We start from the raw sequence: 18,861 nt of genomic DNA, 5'->3' as shown, positions 1-18,861 counted from the left end.
AAAGTCAATATCAAAAGACTTTTCTCATTCGTCTTAAGAGTTTAACCACGTGGTATGGTTAAAAGATTCCGCAGTCTGGTCTCAAACCTTGGCTCTCGTTATCGAGGTAAGCGTCTACAACCTTTGTCCTCTCGTGATTGAGAGAAACATGGTCTGAATTGGTAATTTCTTAAAGTTGGCTTTTATTCAGATAGCAGAGAGGGTGGTCCATGGTCTCTGACGAACTGGCTCAGGCGGTCCTTGGATTTAGTTCAAATACAAGGGAGTTGTTATTTCTTCATTAACAGTTCAAAATCATATTACACAATTATACAAACAGTATCATACTCACTCATTCATTTTATACAACAAACAGATGTTAACCTCATATCTGAGGTTATTATATAAACAGCGGTATGGCAATGTGGTCCCACAGTCTCACGTGAGTTTCTCACATGGTGACCAATGGACATGTTAATAGCTGGACTGTCCACCGGCTTTAATACTTTTTCCGGAACATGAAATCTGTTCGTACCTCAAGTTCTGTGAGGTGGAAGAGATTCCTTTGTCCTGAAAGTTTACCCCTCTCTCTTAATACTGTTTAGCCATGAGGAGATCCTCAGGAATTTACGACATCTCTCTGTGATCACAGCATGGGTTGAGGAGTGGAGGCGAGAGAGGGGGATGGGTTTGCTATACCCACGCAGGCAACGTCATGAATACCCCCCTGGTGGTTTGGATCTTGTTTGTCCTGCAAGTTACAAAATCAACATAAAATCATGAACACGTGGTGTCCTGCTTGTAGATATCGTTGCAGTCCCCTCTGTGGTTGAACTTGGTAGGCTTCTCTGAAAGCGGAGCAGTCCACCACAAGGATGCAGGTTGATGTCCGGTTGGTGATCGCCGTGGAGGTCCTTTCTAGTGATGTACCTTGGTAGTGTCCCTGGAAGCTGCAAAGTACCCCAGGGAGGGCCAGGGGATGTCCTGTTGGTGATCGCGTTGCGGTCCCCCTTGGTGGGTTTACCTTGGTAGGCTCTCTGACAGCGGGCATGCACGCACAAGGATGGGCCGTGGGTGTCAGGATTTGGGTCGCCGTTGCGGACCCGTCGTCTGGTTGTCGTCCAGACTGGAAGATCTGAGCAGTAACTTAGGCAGATGTTAACAACGCACCAACTCATCTGAATATATATATAATTACATTTCATTCCCCAATGAGCGGCGTTGTGGCACTAAGTGAATGTTGTATGGGGAAGTTGTTTATGGCTCTATACTCCTAAATGTCAAAGGAACTGAACCGAAAAGGAATGAAAGCATAAACAAAAAGATACAAAATATAGTTTCACACAAAAATCATCTAATTGGACTGTATTCTATATACGTCCAATGTTCTGGCAAATGACTATCATGGCATTGTCTCTAACGCATATCTAGGGTTTTCCTAACTTGGTGTGTTGCTTAGGCACTATCCTAGGTTGATAACTATATGATAATTTAACGCTGTAAGGCACTAGTTTTGGGCAGTCCTACAGGGATGACCTATGGACTTCTGGATGGAAACTGGTGAGTGCTGGTAGACAAAGGCCTAGAAGTAAATGTTCAACTTTCTAAGGCTGGTATTTGCTTGGACCCTTAAGTGATCCTAGCATAAATCCTAATTGGATGTTCCGTTGTGCTGTGCGTTTATGCTTAAACAAGCGCGCATTGTCAGGGAAGAAACCAAGTATCCTGGCAGATTACAACTTTCAGAAAGAGTCTGACGTAGTCAGGAAATTTTCAGGGTCGATGCCTGGAGGTCAGTCGAAATTGGCGTTGAGGGAGTCTGTAGTAGTTTTTTACTAAGTCACTGTGTCTTCCACTATTGTAGTGGTGATAGGTATGAAGTCTTTCAATAGCTATGTTATCCACGGAGGCTGCCTACGACGGAAGTATCTTTAAGTATTGGGCCCGTCGTACGTGGTGTGATCATGGTTTGTGCATTCTAATAATTTTCTCTGAATGAAGGATTCTACTTTATTAGTGGCTGTGTGTTAACATTGGAAGAGTGCCTGGAGATTCCCTTCCCTGTGTTGCACTCTGAGTGACCCTATGTCGCTATTGTCAAGGGTAATTTGATTGGTTAGGTCTCTAACCTTCTTACTGATTGTAGTTAGACTGACTGTTGCTGGTATTGGTACTGGTGCTCAAGGGGACCAGTTATCTCTACCATTTATTTTTAATATATTATCTCCGGAACACATGATTGGAGCATGTTTACTAGTTGTAATTGTAGTTGAACCTACGCATGGCAAGGATGATTACTGTTGCCATTTGTTTTGGAGGTTGGACAAGTCCACTGGACTTCCTTTACGACCAGTGTGGTACCTCAGTACTATCTTTAGATGTGCTCTAAAGATTATCCGTCTAGGGGCCTGTCTGCTCCTCAATGTTCCATTGGGGAGTTTACAACTGATTTGATTTATGCTCTGGCGGCCTCGTACGGTGTTGTCCGTAGTCTTGACCCCCACGGCCTCGATGAGGCTCATCATGGGTCTGGGCTACTATTCCCCCCCTTTGTGTCTCGGACCCCCCCACAGCGGGTTGGTGTTGGTCCGACGGCGCAAATGAAAAGATCGGACCCGATGTACGAGTTGCAGCGGCCGGTTGTTAGTGAGAATGGCTGTAAACCTTTCAACCAAATTCCCTGGTGTGTTGTTGCTTCAAACGCTCAGTGGCTGTCGAGGCATGTCAGTCTCCACCGCGTGTGGCAACCTCTTCAGGTACCTGCGAACTGAGACGAGGATATCGGTCTGTGATATCGCAAAGTGTTTCCAAGCATGGGAATCATCGGGTCAGTTGCTGGACATGCCACGCCTAGTGTCATTGTAAGGTTGACAGTCCCCAACATAAAGCGGAAGGTGTATGCATCGGAAGCAGAGTATACTCCTGCGCGTCGATGTTTTTCTTGTTGAGACGGGGCCGCAGTACTTGCGGAAATGTCTGGAAGGGCAAGAGGAGTTAATCTTCAACTACCGTATTGCACGACTGCACGGAGGAGGGAAGTTTGCTTATTAAACAGAGACAGCTGGCTCGAATCATCAAAAGAATGGTAATCAGGTTGGCTGATGGAATGTGTCGAGATATAGTTAAATCTCCTTGGATCGGATTCTGCCCCAAGAGGTTTTAAACTCTTTCCCAAGGGTGCTTTATTGACAGATACTCCTCGTGACTGACTGCGTTGCAGCTAGCGTGGAGACAGTGTGGTCAGTGGAGAAGCGCAGCGTGGCCTGTGACCAGACCTGGTGGTTTTCCAAATCATCAATGGGATAACCGATCCATCAAGTTCTGCTCCAAGTAGCAGGGGTACAGTTTCGAGGCTGTAACGTACACAGGGTGAATGAGCGATACGTCCTTGAAGTGGTAGTTTCAGCATGACTCTCAATGTGAGAGCGAGGTAGTCCTGAGTGACTCCTCGAAGTGTAGTGGTCCGCATCGTTCCACTTTTAACCAACGTTTGTGGCTTCAAAAGCCTTTTTGAGAATCATCAAACAATGTTTTGAGAGATGAAGTGTATTTGTCCGCACCCGAATCAATTAGCGCATGACGCGTTAAGCAGTCCTCCAGCGAGTTATTCAGGTACGGGCGTTTAGATTCGTGTGTTGGACTATTCCCCACAAAGTGGAGTGAATTGTTCCAACGACGTGATGTGCATTTTTCTGTTCAAGGTGGGAAGCGATGACTTTATTACGGAGTTTAGTGGCTTAGTTTTAACGAAGCGTTTGAACCTTTTTCTTCGCACCTGATGGTATCAGAGTCTATCGACAAAAGCCCGGGGGCTTTGTTTTCTTGATCAAGCGGGCCTGGATGGGTCTTGATGAGAGCGGGAGAATTTGAATTTTAACGTCTTGCTAAGGGTTTAATTCTGGGACCTGGTGTCCGGTAATTCCCCGTTTAGTCCTTGTGACTTATCTTTTACCCTTTTTCTCAAATTGTTCTCGCTCTTAGTTCTTCCGTAGTGGAACTTCTGGGACAATTGGTTATACGTTTTGGATTGTCGCTTCAACCCTTGTGTACACTTGTGCTCTGACACTTTGTGTGGGTTGGGTGCAGGAACGTAGCGAACAGTGTCGATTGTAGCGGTAGTCATGTTGATTGCGAACGTATCTTTACAGTTATTTCGACCGGCGGAGGTTATTGAATCATGGTTTCGTGGTAGAAACTGTTGTTGTGCGTCATCTCTCTCAACGCTCCAATACCTGATAATGCACCCTCTAGCTGGAGTGAGTGCTCCTGGTCAAACTTCAAACCGAGTGGTCAGGGCTCTTAGCGTTGTGAACTTTTGATGCCTCAAAAGCTGTCTTGCAAGCTCTCTGAGTTGTAAGATAGGCAAGGCCAACGTGGGCGGCAGGGCCCAAGTAGGTAATGGAAGGTAGGATAACTCTACCAAAACCCCCTAGAAACTACAACCACCCAAGACGAGACAAATACACACAAACATCCCCCCTGTCACACCCTGACCTAACCAAAATACAGAAAACAAAGAGAACTAAGGCCAGGGCGTGACACTGTCAGGTTGGATGGGGAGCGTCGCAGCACAGCTATTTTCAGATCTCTCCAGAGATGTTCGATGTCCGGGCTCTGGCTGGGCCACTCAAGGACATTCAGAGACTTGTCCATAAGCCATTCCTTCGTTGTCAATAACACTATCCTGGCCTCTCCAGCCTGTAATTGAGCTACCTAGTGCTACACTCCCTGAATCAAGGTTCTCCACCTCCACAGTCATTCAAGCTGATGTAACCCCTGAGTCAAGGTTCTCCACCTTCTCCACAGTCACTGCAACTGCTGTAACCAAGCTGGGTAGGACAAYGAGGCCCTCCACTTGCTTACTTGACCATATCCCAACCTCCCTTGTCAAGACCTGCTTACCTGCTCTAGAGCCTCTCTTCATGGAAATCATCAAGAAATCCCTCACCACTGGATGTGTCCCTCCTCAGCTCAAACTCGCCTCAGTCACACCAATACTTAAAAAGCCTAGATCTGACCCTGACGATCCCCAGAACTACAGGCCTCTCCCCGAACCTGCCCTTCCTAGGTAAGCTCCTCGAACGTGCAACTCCAACGCCATCTGGCCACAGACAATCTACTCAAGCCTTTCCAGTGGACTTTCAAAGCTTGACAAAGAACAGAAACTGCCTTGGTAAGGGTCACCAATGACCTTCTCATGAATGCTGACTTTGGGAGGCTGCCAGCATCCTCAATACCAAGAGTGTGCAAAGCTGTCATCGAGGCAAAGGGTGGCTATTTGAAGAATCTCAAATATAAAATATATTTTAATTTGTTTAACACTTTTTTGGTTACTACATGATTCCATATGTGTAATTTCAAGAGTTGTGATGTCTTCACTGTTATTCTACAATGTAGAAAAAAAGAAAAAATTAAGAAAACCCTTGAATGAGTAGGTGTTCTAAATCTTTTGACCGGTAGTGTATATTACAACAAAAATTTGATCACATTCTCTGTGTATGTTCATATATTTTGATACATTGAATGTTAATATTGTGAAACTATGTTATACATTTGTTTACCTCCTTTTTCAGGAAGTGATGTCACTGAGTACTGCCCCTATATATAGGACCTTCCAACCCCACCTGGGATATGGATGCCTGATGAAGACCTTAGGGTCGAAAACGTAAATAAATATCATGTGCGGCGTTTTCCTTTCTGCTTTCCAAAAGTAAGGCAACAACAACAAAACATGTAAAACCTCTCAACATTACCAGTAACGGGAGGGGTATGATCTTTGTGCCTCTGTAACCTTCTCACTCATAATTATTCACGGGATGGCAGGTGGTAAGAGCGTTGGGCCAGTAACCAAAAGGTTGCTAGATCAAATCCCTGTGTTGACAAGGTCGAAAAAAATCAGTCGTTCTGCCCCTGAACAAGGCAGTTATCCCACTGTTCCCCACTGTTCCCCGCTAGGCTGTCATTGTAAATAAGAATTTGTTCTTAACTGACTTGCCTGGTAAAAATAAAAATCACAAACCACAACTTATTATATATAATCAGGGTAGCATATAGACTTTTTCAGAAACGTCTTCTATTCTTACTTACAATAAAAGTGACTCCAGAATGGCACTAGATATTATTCACCATTCAGTTCCTATTGGGAAAAACATAATCCAAAACACAACCACAACAAACCGCAAATGCATCCAACAAGTTTGCACAAGCTTGATGTAGTCATTGTGTGCAAGGAATATGGAACCAAATACTAAACTTTAGACTACTTTAATACACTATTCATGGGTTGTACGTTTCATCACAATATTGTTTTTAACGGTCATTTTAAGACTGATGCCCAACTGAGCATTCTACTCGATGCATTCTCATTGGGTGCTGATGAAGATTTAGTTTAAAGTGCGTTACTGTGGCTTGGAAACATAATGACATTTAAATAGGAGGCAAACCATCACGGTCACCTAATAATCCCCAGTTTACAATTGGCTCATTCATCCCCCTCCTCTCCACTGTAACTATTCCCCAGGTCGTTGCTGCAAATGAGAACGTGTTCTCAGTCAACTTACCTGGTAAAATAACGGATAAATAAATAAAAATATATATATTAAAAAAACACCTAGTAGGACAACATTTAGTCATCATTCTGGTGTCCGAAGATTAACTTTAGATGCAGTATAACTTTAGCTAGCTAAGATTAACGTTAGCATTGCTAGCTATTTCTGACTAACTTTGCTAGCAAAAATGTCAACATTGCCATCTCTCTGAAAATAAATTTCACAACATCATAATGCGACAAAGCAGTTTACTACAAATTATTTGTCTACTTTAGCAATGTCACCGTATTTACACTATAGTGTAATTTTGACAAAACAGTGAATAAGGGAATTTGTCCAAATACTTATGACTTATTAAAATGGATGCATTCATTTTTAAACGGTTAATCAGATATGTATGAAAATACCCTCAAATAAAAGCTGACATTCTGTACTGTCACATAATAGGAAACATTCTATCTTAAATCTAAAATGTTGGAGTATGGATATCATTTTATTTTATTTTAGCTTTACTGCCCAAATACATGTGGAGGGGATTGAAAAACTGACCTTAGATCAGTGTCAGAGGAATATGTACACCTGACATACCCAACTTGAAAACTGTCTATTTGGCCTCAACTGACTTTACAGCCATGGGTCTTCTCACAATGGATTGAGTATGTATTGAGATCAGAGCTGGGGGTATATTTCAAGTCAATTCAGGAAGTGAACTTTTATTTATCACAATTTACTTCCTGAATGAACTGAATTGTGATTCTTCCACTCCAGCACTAACATACTGAACCCGATTTCAAGTAATTACGGGCTAAATTAAAGATAATGATCAGTTGATTTAGCTAACCCGTGCTGGTTTATTTTATTTTATTTCACCTTTATTTAACCAGGTAGGCCAGTTGAGAACAAGTTCTCATTTACTACTGCGACCTGGCCAAGATAAAGCAAAGCAGTGTGACAAAAACAACAACACAGAGTTACACATGGGATTGTCACGCTCGTCGAAAGGAATGACCAAGGCGCAGCGTTGTGAGCGTACATTTTAGTTTATTTAATATCGCCCCAAAAAAACAAGAAAATAACAAAAGAACGTAAAGCTACGTAGTGCTCGCAGGCCACTACACATAGACAACTACCCACAAATACAGGTGGGAAAAGGCAACCTAAGTATGGTTCTCAATCAGAGACAACGATAGACAGCTGCCTCTGATTGAGAACCACACCCAGGCCAAACACACAGAAATACAAATCATAGAAAAAAGAACATAGAATKCCCACCCAAATCACACCCTGACGAAACCAAAATAGAGACATAAAAGCTCTCTACGGTCAGGGCGTGACAGGGATAAACAAACGTACAGTCAATAACACAATAGAAAAATCTATATACAGTGTGTGCAAATGTAGTAAGATTAGGGAGGTAAGGCAATAMATAGGCCACAGTGGCKAAATAATGACAATTCAGCATTAACACTGGAGTGATAGATGTGCAGATGATGATGTGCAAGTAGAGCTGTGTGCTGGGGTGGAATAAAAGCTTTCATACCATGCGTATGGGATGTCCAGAACAGGAGTTGCAGGTCCCTGATGACGCCGACAGACACGGTCACCCTGTTTCCAGATCCTAGCCAACTTTGTACTATTATCTTTTTTGTGTGTGTTATTGCTTACATCATTTGCTCAGAACATTTCTTGTATTATTACCTACAGCTCAAAATAACTTTTGGGTATTAGATTGGCGGTCACTCACCAGAAATGTGAGCAGAAATTTGAYTTCCCTGACCTGGATCCTTTGTTTGAAATTCTCAAGTCAACACTATTCATCCCGGKGGCTGCACCAAAATGCCGATGCCGGAGAAGAGGAAGAAGAAGKGGAGCCGTAGTAAGACTCGGKTGGCRTGCATACCATCCACCGCTTCTGAGTATATTACTCGCTAACGTTCAGTCCCTGGACAATRAAGTACACTAGGTCAGGGCAAAGATCTTCCAGAGAGACATCAGGGAATGTAACATATTCTGTTTTACGGAATCATGGTCTCTCTCTCTGGATATATTGTCTCCGTCCATTCAGCCAGCGGGGTTCTCCGTCCATCGCGCGGAAAGGAATAAAAAAAAAACTTCTGTGAAAAAGAAATACGGAGTGTCACGTCTACTCCCATTCCGGCGCTCGATGTTGCCAGTTTACTAACCACCACACCTGGCAACCCATCATTACGCACACCTGGCAACCCTCATTACGTACACCTGGCAACCAACATTACGCATACCTGCGCCCCATCATTGGGCAAACCTGGACTTCATCRCTACCCTGATTAATTCYCTTTTATCTAGCACTCCCTAGCATTACTCTTCTTGTTTTGTATCGCTCTATGTTCATTGTTATTAAACTGCACCTGCTTCCTAAATCTCAGCATCATTGTTACACAGAGGGATTTGTTTAATGATTACCAACTCAGGGTGTGATTGTGGATAACATACAGGAACTCAACTCCTTCTGTTCTCCCAATCTGGAATACCTCGCCATCAAATGCCGATTGCATTACCTCCCGAGATAATTTTCTTCGGTTTTCGTCACTGCCGTGTGTATTCCCCCCAAAGCTGACACCACGGCGACTCTCAAGGAACTACATTGGACTATGTGGCGGGAGTGGTTAGAGTTGTTAGAGAGTCGGGCCAGTAACTGAAAGGTTGCTAGATCAAATCCCAGAGCTGACCAGGTAAAAATATGTTGTTCTGCCCCTGAACAAGGCACTGTTCCTATGCTGTCATTGTAACGCTCGTCTGAAGAAGAGGACCAAAGCTCAGTGTGGTACGTGTTCATGATTATTTATTCAAACTGAACACTGAAACAAAATAACAAAGTGGAACAAAACGAAAYAGTTCTGTCTGGTGCAAACACAAAACAGAAAACAACTACCCAAAAAAACACAGGTGGGAAAAGGCTACCTAAGTATGGTTCCCAATCAGAGACAACGATAGACAGCTGTCCCTGATTGAGAACCATACCTGGCCAAAACAAAGAAATACAAAACATAGAATGCCCACCCCAACTCACCCCCTGACCAAACCAAAATAGAGACATAAAAAGGATCTCTAAGGTCAGGGCGTGACAGTCATTGTATATAAGACTTTGTTCTTAACTGACTTGCCTAGTTAAATAAAGGTAAAATAAATCAAATGTGCTACACTGAAACTGCATATCCCGAGGCTGCATTTACTGTAGCTGCATACTCTACTAAAGGAATGTTACCAAAATTTGATCAACACATATCCTCATCATGGACTCTGGATCATTGCTAATCTCCCTTCTGGGAGGGCTACAAGGCCATGGGAAAAGTCATCACAATTTATTTTGGCAAATCAGACCACACCTCCATTCAGCTCCTTYCCACCTATAGGCAGAAACTTAAGGAAGCAATGTAAATAAAGCAGGAAAAAGACCACAGCAAAGGATGCGTTTGTTACATTCCTGTTCCTGCCAATATCAGATCAAAAAAGATATATATTCYGAAGGGAAATCATCATGATCATACTTCACAAACATAACATTTTTGTTCTKTARGTCTCAAAATATGTAAATASTACACAAAGCAGTTTRAAATGTAYAGGTTTACCAAACTGTTAAGTGATTATCAWTTAAGARAAGTAGGATTARGTAATRGTAAMWTKTATTTTAACAAATSAGATGACAATCACATCAAAAGTAAAGTGAACATTGCATTGTGAAAAGCAAGTACTGTAGATGAACATGTATTGCAATGTGAAACATGTATTTCTAGATKAAACACTGATTAAGTTCGGTGAAGACTGTGTGATTATGTGTGATGTTCTCAGTCAATTGAAAATGTGCTTAGAGTTTTGAAACAACTGCCTTTTTGATGATCTGTTTTGAGTTTTGAGTTGTGAAAGAGTTGTGAAAATATACCACAGACGTGTGAAAATTGAACCAAAGCCTTGAAAAAAACTGTAACTTTAAATATCAACCGCTCCACAAAGTAGGTCTTCTGGTTTATGGATTGAATCGAGCCCTTTAGTCTGTGCTCGCAAAGAAGTTTTATCACCACAGACAAGAGTTGGCCTGAGACACCCCAACCCCTTGGCTCTCGTCAGCATTTTTTTTTTTACATGATTCAATCCACTAAAATGTCACAGGTATGTAAAAATCTAAATCTGGATGTGAAATGTCACATGCTGTGGCATGGATCCAGAAAACAACTGAGCTGGTTGTTTTTTACCCCCTGTCTGTGACCTTCTCCGCAGCCAATGGCCATGTTCTGAAACTGRGTGTCAGAAATACATGCAGCCTAAAGTTGTTTAGGTTTGTTTTATGACCCTTCGTCAGAGAGACGGTATCAAACCACAWCTGCTGAGCTKTTCTTGAATCTCCAATTTGATCCCATACAGTCGATGGCAGAGTTACAAGAAGTGTCCCAAAGCAACAGATCATTTACAAACTCAATATGGCCATGTGTCAGAAATACATCCAGCTTCCACAGCAATATATCTAAAGTCATTTGGCATTGCTTTATTGTCATTGGAGCCGCGCACCAGAAGATATGACCATATACAAAACMGACTTATACTTGACATGGCCATTATACTGATCAGTTAAATACCTGCTTCTTTTTGGACAGCTTTATTTTTACATGTTCAAATGTCAAGACAAGACAGATTGTAGGAAGACACAGTCAAGGACAAGAAAAGTCCATAACTAAGAACATCAATAAAACTGGGAATCCCACACCCTCCCTTCAGCTGCAGCTGTTGGAAAAAAGTCTCTGGGGTTGCAGGGGTCTCATCCTAGCCAAGCTTTTGGAGATCCTAGACAAGTAGCAGCCCAATCCACTAGATGGCCCAACCAACAGATTGGTTTAAGAAGTGAAACAACCTCACATCCAGTCACACTATTGAGAAGACTGATTTTAATATCAGGGGGAATGTTGAATAGAAGGTGTTAAAATGACTCAATTGACCCCAAGCCCTTCTGGGAATTCTATTGAATGTACAAAAGTTATGGGCGGAGTTAGAAGTTGGCGTCAGAAGTATCTAATGTAAATGTACTTTTTAATCCGTTCTGTTGCATATTTCAGACATGTCAATGAGGTTGCAGTGAGGAAACCTATTGGTTGGAAGTTACTTTTGCTCATCATCATCTTGAAGAAATATATTTAAAACTGGAAATCAACCAATCCTCATACCAACACAATGGAAAGGTCAAACACTTATTATCTAAATGTTGAAAGTGTGTGGGTGAATGGGGACGCTGGAGATGGGATGGGGGTGTGGAGATGGATGGGGTGTGGGAGATGGGATGGGGGTTGGAGATGGTGTAATGGGGCGTCGGTGGAGATGGGATTGGGGCACTGGAGATGGGAATGGATAGGCGTGTAGGAGATGGGATGGGGCGTGGAGATGGGAGTGGGAAGGTTGGGATGGCGGATGAGTGGATGATGGGGGCGTCTGGAGATGGGATGGGGCGCTGGAGATGGGATGGGGGTCAGCTGGAGATGGGATGGGGGCGTCTGGGATGGATGGATGGTGGCCATGGAGATGATGGAGGTGCGCTGGAGAGGTGGGGGTTGAGAGGGCTGGGATTGTGGATGGCTGGCTGGAGATGATGGGATGGGGGCTGGGTGAGGCGGAGATGGGGATGGGGGCCTGGAGATGGGATGGGGTGGCTCGAGATGATCCAGGAATGGGATGGGGCTCCGGTAGAGATTGGGAGGGGTGGCGCGAGGCTGGGAGACTGGGATGGGGCTGGAGATGGGCACTGGAGATGGGAGGGGCGCGGGATATGGCGCTGAGATGGGGGCTGATGGATGGCGCTTGGTGGAGATGGGATGGGGCGCTGGAGATGGGGGCACTGGAGATGGAATGGGAGCGCTGGTGATGGGATTGGGCGTCTTGGATATGGATTGGGGTGCGTGGTGATGGGATGGGGGCGCTGGAGATGGGATGGGGGAGCTGGAGATGGGATGGGGGTGAATTGGTTTAGTCTTGACTCTTGGTTGACAGTGTTGGGGGATGGGTAATGTAGTTTTGACTCTTGGTTGACAGTTTTGGGGGATGGGTAATGTATTGATGCTCGAGCACCAAATCAACACAAAGTTAATTMTATTTGTCTATGTTACTACTTTTTGATATATATGAGTCTGATTTTGTATATATTTATATGGACATTTATACATGTCTGAATAAAAATGACAGTTAGTGCAGAATGGTGCTTTTTTTGGTATGTTGGGGGCTGAAGGGGGGGGTTCACCCAGGGAGCCATACAAGCTAGAACCACCACTGCTTAGGAGGACTGGATCGGTGATGGTGGTTTTAACTAAATTAAGTATGAAACCAGGAATTGTGAATGTAGTAATTTTTTTGTGAATGAAAACAAGGCTTTTTGAAAGCACATCTTTCACCAAATTATCAGTTCATTATCAGTTCAATTATCAGTTCACAATGCACATTAGTGGGATCTTCTCGTCAACAATAAATAGCAGTGTATGATTATCAGAATTTATTTTTCTCCACTGTTTTAATCAAAACTGTTGTTCCTCAACATAAAATGACAGCTCGTAATAATAACAACAATGGAATCTGTGGCATTACTTAGGATTGTAACATAGTGCAATAATAACTACCACTACCACTACCACTAAAGTGCAGTGCAGTGCAGTGCAGTGCAGTGCAGTGCAGTGTAATGTATAATTTCCATGGTAATTTAACATCGGGCTGGCTGAACGATATTGAATTCAAATAATATAAAATACAAAGTAAGAACGTATTCATCGGTGTGTACATTTTTGGCGTGTTCATCTCTTCATTGACTGCAAGGCTTTCTGGGTAAGCACCGCAGCTCACATACAGCTTCATCTACATTTGTTTTGCTTGGTTTAGGGACATTGACCTCCATGTTGAGTCTTGTCTATCTGAATGTTAAAACCCACATTTCTCTTTCCTCCTCCCACTGTTTCTGTTTTGAGGAGCAGCGGTTGAACCCTATAGTGGAAGTGGACATGCCTTTGGTTCTTCTACATCGACCCCGAGTTTGACCAGGACGCACTTATGTTCCATGTTGACGCCCATCACMTTTTCCGAAGCCAAGGAAGGACAGAACGTGTCCCTCTCCAGAAGTGTATATCTGACCAAACTCTATTGGAAATGCAAATTGACTCATGATAAATAATTATCATGTTTGTCATTTCTTTTACCGTTTGTGGGCATAATCTCGGTTAACCCAGAACTATAATCTCACATAATTTGGTCAGATGTTCATTAGCCATTTATTCAGTGGTATAAAGTAACTAAATAAACAATTTTTGGGGGGGGGTATCTGTTCTTTACTAGTTATATTTCTGACAACTTTTACTTTTACTCCAATATATTCCTAAAGAAAATAATATACATTTTACTCAAACATTTTCCCTGACACCCAATTCGTTACATTCGATTGCTTAGCAGGACAGGAAAATGGGACAATTCATGCACTTGTCAAAATAACACATGGTCATCCCTACTGCCTCTGATTAGGCGGACTCAATAAACACATGGTCATCCCTACTGCCTCTGATAAGGCAGACTCAATAAACACATGGTCATCCCTACTGCCTCTGATAAGGCGGATTCAATAAACACATGGTCATCCTACTGCCTCTGATAAGGCGGACTCAATAAACACATGGTCATCCCTACTGCCTCTGATAGGGGACTCAATAACACATGGTCATCCCTACTGCCTCTGATAAGGCGGACTCAATAAACACATGGTCATCCTACTGCCTCTGATAAGGCGGACTCAATAAACACATGGTCATCTACTGCTCTGATAAGGGTTCAATACAACATGGTCAGTCCTACTGCCTCTGGGATAAGGTGCGACTCAATAAACACATGGTCATCCTACTGCCTCTGATAAGGGGACTCAATAAACACATGGTCATCTACTGCCTCTGATAAGGCGGACTCAATAAACACATGGTCATCCCTACTGCTCTGATAAGGAGAGCTCAATAAACACATGGTCATCCCTACTGCCTCTGATAAGGGGACTCAATAAACACATGGTCATCCTACTGCCTCTGATAAGGCGGACTCAATAAACACATGGTCATCCCTACTGCCTCTGATAAGGGGACTCAATAAACAATGGTCATCCCTACTGCTCTGATAAGGCGGACTCAATAAACATGGTATCCCTACTGCTCTGATAAGTGGACTCATTAAACACAAATGCTTTGTTTGTAATTATGTGAGTGTTGGAATATGACCATGGTGTCGGTGGTAAATGAAATTGAAAAAACAAGAAAAATGTACCGTCTGATTAGTGTAAAAAAAGGAATTTGAAATATTTATTACTTGAAACAAGAGACTTTGACTTTTACTCAAGTGTAATTTCTGGGTGCTAATTTTATTTGAGTCATTTCTTAGAAGTGTGTGAGCCAGTGGAGACTCATTGATGGCTGGTGACAGACCGTCTCCTCTGCTGGACGTGCCAGGTCTCGACGGGCTTCTAGCAGGATAATTGAGGCTGATTGTGGTTGGTGAGTAATCAAGGGCTGATTGCTCACCAGTCTGGGCAGAACATGTGGGTGGGTAGCTGGGGAAGAGAGGTTCTCCTGTATAGTTTTGGGTAGTACCAGAGATAACGGAGGGAGTTGGGTTTTGTTCTCTATTGGATACAGCAGGAGCCCAGAGAACAGTATCCCAGAGGAGTCCTTTTTGTTTAGTAGTTAAATAAACACCCTTGAAACTGAGCTAATGCAATTCTGTCTGTATCTGATATGTCTAAACGTCTTGACCAAACCCCCTGGTCTTCCACAGAAGGTATCTTCATTTTTAGTCAAGTATGACATTTGGGTAATTTTTCCACCACCACATTTACAGTATGTTTACGTAGTCTGATCACCAGTGATAATGTGTAATCCGGTCTGTTTCCTGAGAACTTTGTTCTGAGAATTTCACCATAATCTCCAGTGTTCCCTTTCAATTGCTACCATGGTTATGCATATGCTGCTCTCTTTATTTATTTTATGAAATGTTTCAATCTGGGTCTTTCCATATACTGTAGGTCAATACCCCCCCAAGTGTAAAGGGTTCATTTTAGGCATCCATAGCTCAGTCTATGAATTTCAGATTGGTTGCATTTCTCCAGCCCCATCACTCATCTGTTTACCAAAATAAGTGACATTTGTTGTTGGAATCCCAGAATACTATATGATACAAAGTACAATATTTTTATGGTATGAAAAAACTGTTTGCTGAGTAATAAGTCCACCRTCACAAGGGGTATGTAGGCCTACATGTTTTTAATCAACAATCATTTTCACCATGAAAATCATATTTTATGCAACACAGGAAAATGATATAAGACGTTTGTCTTGTTAATTCAGCAACTTCTTCTCTTGTTTATTCAGCAACTTCTTTGCCCTGTAAGAAAACAAAGAAAATGACAAATCTCTATTCATGAGTGTGTATACACTTGGAAAGAGTATAATGGATCCAGCATTTAAGGCTCAGTGCTCAGCCTTAATCTATTTATTTTTTTGCCCTACATGAAATGTGCTTATTAGCAATCTGAAATAACTACATTTTAGTGAGTGTTAAAGGTCAATATTGATTTCTGTGAAGACTGAATCATAGGTGGTGTTGATGTGGTCATATCTGAGGATTTGTCAGATGTAGGCTTAGTAGCAGCTCTGTACCTTTCCAGTGCTGCGGGATTTGGCTCTGAGCTTGTTGACTTGAGTCTCAGCGATGTCAGCACGCTCCTCAGCCTCCTCCAGTTCATGCTGAACCTTCCGGAACTTAGACATGTGGCCGTTGGCTTGTTCCTCCTGTGTGAGGAACAGAGAGGGAGAGCACTAACTTCAGCATTCAAAGTTTGAAGCTTCAGGTAGAAATGTATATGATTTTTTTATAAGTATTTAAGTTTTTATTTTTATTTTTAATGACAAATTTAGGATTGCAAAGTATGTTGGGAGATAGATGATACAGTAGAGAAAGTGAGTGGAGGGGGATCAAACCACTCCCTCCAGGGGCGTAAAGTGCCTAACTTTGATTTTGATTTAGCTTTTCCAAGTATTTGTAGCCATATTGTAAGTCAACATTTGCAAAACACCCAATTTTCATAACTTCATAACTCTCCATATTCTTGCAATTTTTGTCCAAAAGGAAATACTCCTGTAAACTCCAGTAAAGCCCAGCTCATTGGCTATCTAGCCAGCTTTGTTTGACCCTGATTGGTGTTTATTTGACAAAGTTAAAGTCAACCAAGTGAAGACGCCCGTGTCATCGGCGCGCCATGAAGGCGTCGCTCTCTGACCAAATCTGGTGTCCTATAGGATATACTACACTCCTAATGATATAGTGAACTCTGGTTACGTTCTAGGATCTCTGAGGGATAAAACGAACGCAATTTGACTGGTTGAAATAACGTTTAGGGTTCGATTTTCACAGATTTCTTTCTTTGCATATTGAAACGAGTAGAAATACAAAATCGATTGTGCATGCTATATGGACCTTTTCAGGATATGAAAATGATTTTATTCTAACGAAACAACACTTCATGTAATCTCTGGAACCCTTGGAGGATAAATCAGGCAAGATTTCAGAATGTAAGTACACATTTCACTATAGCTTTGAAAAAAAGTGTTTTGTTGTTAGGAGCTCTCCTCAAACAATACCATGGCATTTGTAAGCTACTGTAAATTGGACAGTGCAGTTAGATTAACAAGAATTTAAGCTTTCAGCTGATAAAAGACACTTATATGTACCTGACATTTGTTGTTTCTCTAAAATCTGCGTAAATGAACACACGGCGCTGCAAGTTTTAAACTCTGTAACTGTTTTAAAATCACCAATGCCCTCATGATAAAATGACTGATCGGTTTCCTTCCTCTCCGGCAACTCCGTTAGGAAGGACATCTGTATCTTTGTAGTGACTGGGYATATTGATACARTATTGAAAKCCTTATTAATAACTTCACCATGCTCAAAGGGATACTCAGCGTCAGCTTTCTTCATTTKACCAATCAGGGCCCTTSTTTGCGAGGCATTTGAAAAGCGTAAACTAAAATGTTGTAATGTCTACTAAGGAAGAAATATGWTTTTGAATGTATGCTTTCAGAGTATTTGACTAATTGAGGGTGCTCACCGCTTCCTCAGCCTGTCTCTTGTAGGCCTTCACTTTCATCTGCAGCTTATCTACCAGGTCCTGAAGTCTGCCAACGTTCTTCTTGTCCTCCTCAGTCTGTGGGAGAAGATCAAAGAGTCAAAGTCCAGTAGCTTTATACACAAATCTGTCTGTGTTTGTGTCAACCCACTTGGCAAAGGCATCAATTCAACATCTATTTCACGTTGGTTCAACGTATTTTCATTGAAATGACATGGAAACGATTTAACCAGTGTGCCCAGTGGGAAGTGTTTGAAGAAGGCGATTTCTCCTACCTGGTAAGTGAGCTCCTTGACTCTGCGCTCATACTTGCGGACTCCCTTGACTGCGTCTGCACCTCTTCTCTGCTCAGCCTCCACCTCAGTCTCAAGCTCACGCACCTTGTGTGGAAGAAATTAACGTAGGCATTTGTTTGAGGGGGTGAAATCAGACGTAACAAATATTTTGTAGAACAGAGGTATATTGTTCTACTCTTGTCAAGGAGGCAAGATTGTTGTCTGTTCCTATTTACTTTTACAATTTTCATTGAAGGGGTCTGTAGTGATAACAGCTTTTCATTATCTAGGTGGGTTATTGAGAGAAAGTCACTACACAATGGTCCTGTGTATGTTATCAAATACATTTCCAGAAATCAGTCTTTCAATCCACCCTAATCCACCCTGCTGTTAACTCACCCTGGACTCCAGTTTCTGGAGCTGCTTCTTGCCTCCCTTCATGGCCAGGTTCTCAGCCTCATCCAGGCGGTGCTGTAGGTCCTTGACTGTGATCTCCAGGTTCTTCTTCATCCTCTCCAGGTGAGAGCTGGTGTCCTGTTCCTTCTTCAGCTCCTCAGCCATCATGGCCGCCTGGAATGGTAGTGTGTTTAATTTATGTACCAACTGGCACCAATCATAATGTCCCTCTGAGATCTTTGTTGTTGTAAACCAGCCCAGCTACCATTGGCCCTTGGTGACAAATCAAGTGGATGTAATTCAATAGATCATAAAGACTCACGTCAGTGATGGCCTTCTTGGCCTTCTCCTCTGCATTTCTAGCCTCCTGGACGATGTCATCCACCTCTCCCTGCACTTGCACCAGGTCAGTCTCCAGCTTCTTCTTGGTGTTCAGAAGGCTGGTGTTCTGGAGGATGAAACAAGACCCTTTGTTTGAATCTCAAGAGAACTTACAAGTCACAAG

General features: G+C 42.6%; 1 protein-coding gene and 1 pseudogene across 1 annotated transcript; both read right to left on the bottom strand.

Annotated features, from left to right (window-relative positions):
• Positions 1-11,750: 11,750 nt before the first annotated feature.
• Positions 11,751-13,589, bottom strand: LOC139025371 (uncharacterized). Its single transcript, XM_070440465.1, has 2 exons — positions 13,536-13,589; positions 11,751-12,485 (listed from the first exon to the last, which is right to left on the bottom strand). Exons 1-2 carry the CDS (start codon positions 13,587-13,589, stop codon positions 11,751-11,753), a joined length of 789 nt encoding a protein of 262 aa, XP_070296566.1.
• Positions 13,590-15,803: 2,214 nt separating this feature from the next.
• The window catches only part of LOC112074304 (myosin heavy chain, fast skeletal muscle-like), a 22,818-nt pseudogene continuing 19,760 nt past the window's right edge, over positions 15,804-18,861 (bottom strand).

This window comes from Salvelinus sp. IW2-2015, unplaced genomic scaffold (assembly GCF_002910315.2).
Source record: "Salvelinus sp. IW2-2015 unplaced genomic scaffold, ASM291031v2 Un_scaffold2573, whole genome shotgun sequence".
NCBI classification, from domain to species: domain Eukaryota; kingdom Metazoa; phylum Chordata; class Actinopteri; order Salmoniformes; family Salmonidae; genus Salvelinus; species Salvelinus sp. IW2-2015.
This window is presented reverse-complemented; position numbering and strand designations above follow the sequence as displayed.

What these genes read in the sequence shown, in the direction of transcription:
- LOC139025371 (XM_070440465.1), bottom strand. Translation starts at nt 13,589, where the DNA reads ATGGAACATAAGTGCGTCCTGGTCAAACTCGGGGTCGATGTAGAAGAA. An exon ending in TCGATGTAGAAGAACCAAAG is followed by an intron (nt 12,486 to 13,535) that starts GCATGTCCACTT and finishes TCCCATCTCCAG; the next exon opens with CTCCCCCATCCCATCTCCAG.